General features: G+C 47.4%; 1 protein-coding gene across 1 annotated transcript in view; it reads left to right on the top strand.

Annotated features, from left to right (window-relative positions):
- Pmar_PMAR006334 (glutamate synthetase, putative) overlaps positions 1-83 on the top strand; it is a gene marked incomplete at both ends in the record, with an annotated part of 2352 nt that extends 2269 nt beyond the window's left edge. Inside the window, one exon of the mRNA XM_002779732.1 lies at positions 61-83. Coding sequence (XP_002779778.1) covers positions 61-83 — 23 coding nt within the window. The remainder of the gene's footprint in view (positions 1-60) is intronic.
- Positions 84-435: the final 352 nt, after the last annotated feature.

The following is a 435-nucleotide window of genomic DNA, read 5'->3' as shown; positions in this document are numbered from 1 at the left end:
TTTCATCACAAGCAAGGAGGGGGGAGGATTTCCATTACCAGGATAGATAACTGTTTCCAGGTTGGAGGAACCGACACCGTTAAGCGAGCTCTTGAGCCAGTATAGGGATTTCATTAAACCCGAAGGCATCGACGAATCGACGGAGGTTAAATACGTGGGCAGATACTATGTGAATTTGAAGTATTTTATGAACACTAAACTGGGAGGCGACGGTCCGAGCGGTCAGCAGCAATTAAGCGTGAGGATTTGGCGAAACTCAGGTGGTGTTTCGGAATCCAGTAAAGGAGGCAAACCTGCATAGTTAGGTGCTTATTCGTTGGCACTCAACATTGCTCGTAGCATGTGTTTCAAGCGGGAGAAGAATGCGTTCTGGTCTGCTGACGAAGTGAGCTCACGAGGACGGTCTTGATCTGCATAGCGTTATAGTGAATAGAT

This window comes from Perkinsus marinus, assembly GCF_000006405.1.
Source record: "Perkinsus marinus ATCC 50983 genomic scaffold scf_1104296945554, whole genome shotgun sequence".
NCBI lineage: Eukaryota > Perkinsozoa > Perkinsida > Perkinsidae > Perkinsus > Perkinsus marinus.
The sequence above is the reverse complement of the archived record's forward strand: the minus strand, read 5'-3'. Positions and strand labels throughout refer to the sequence as shown.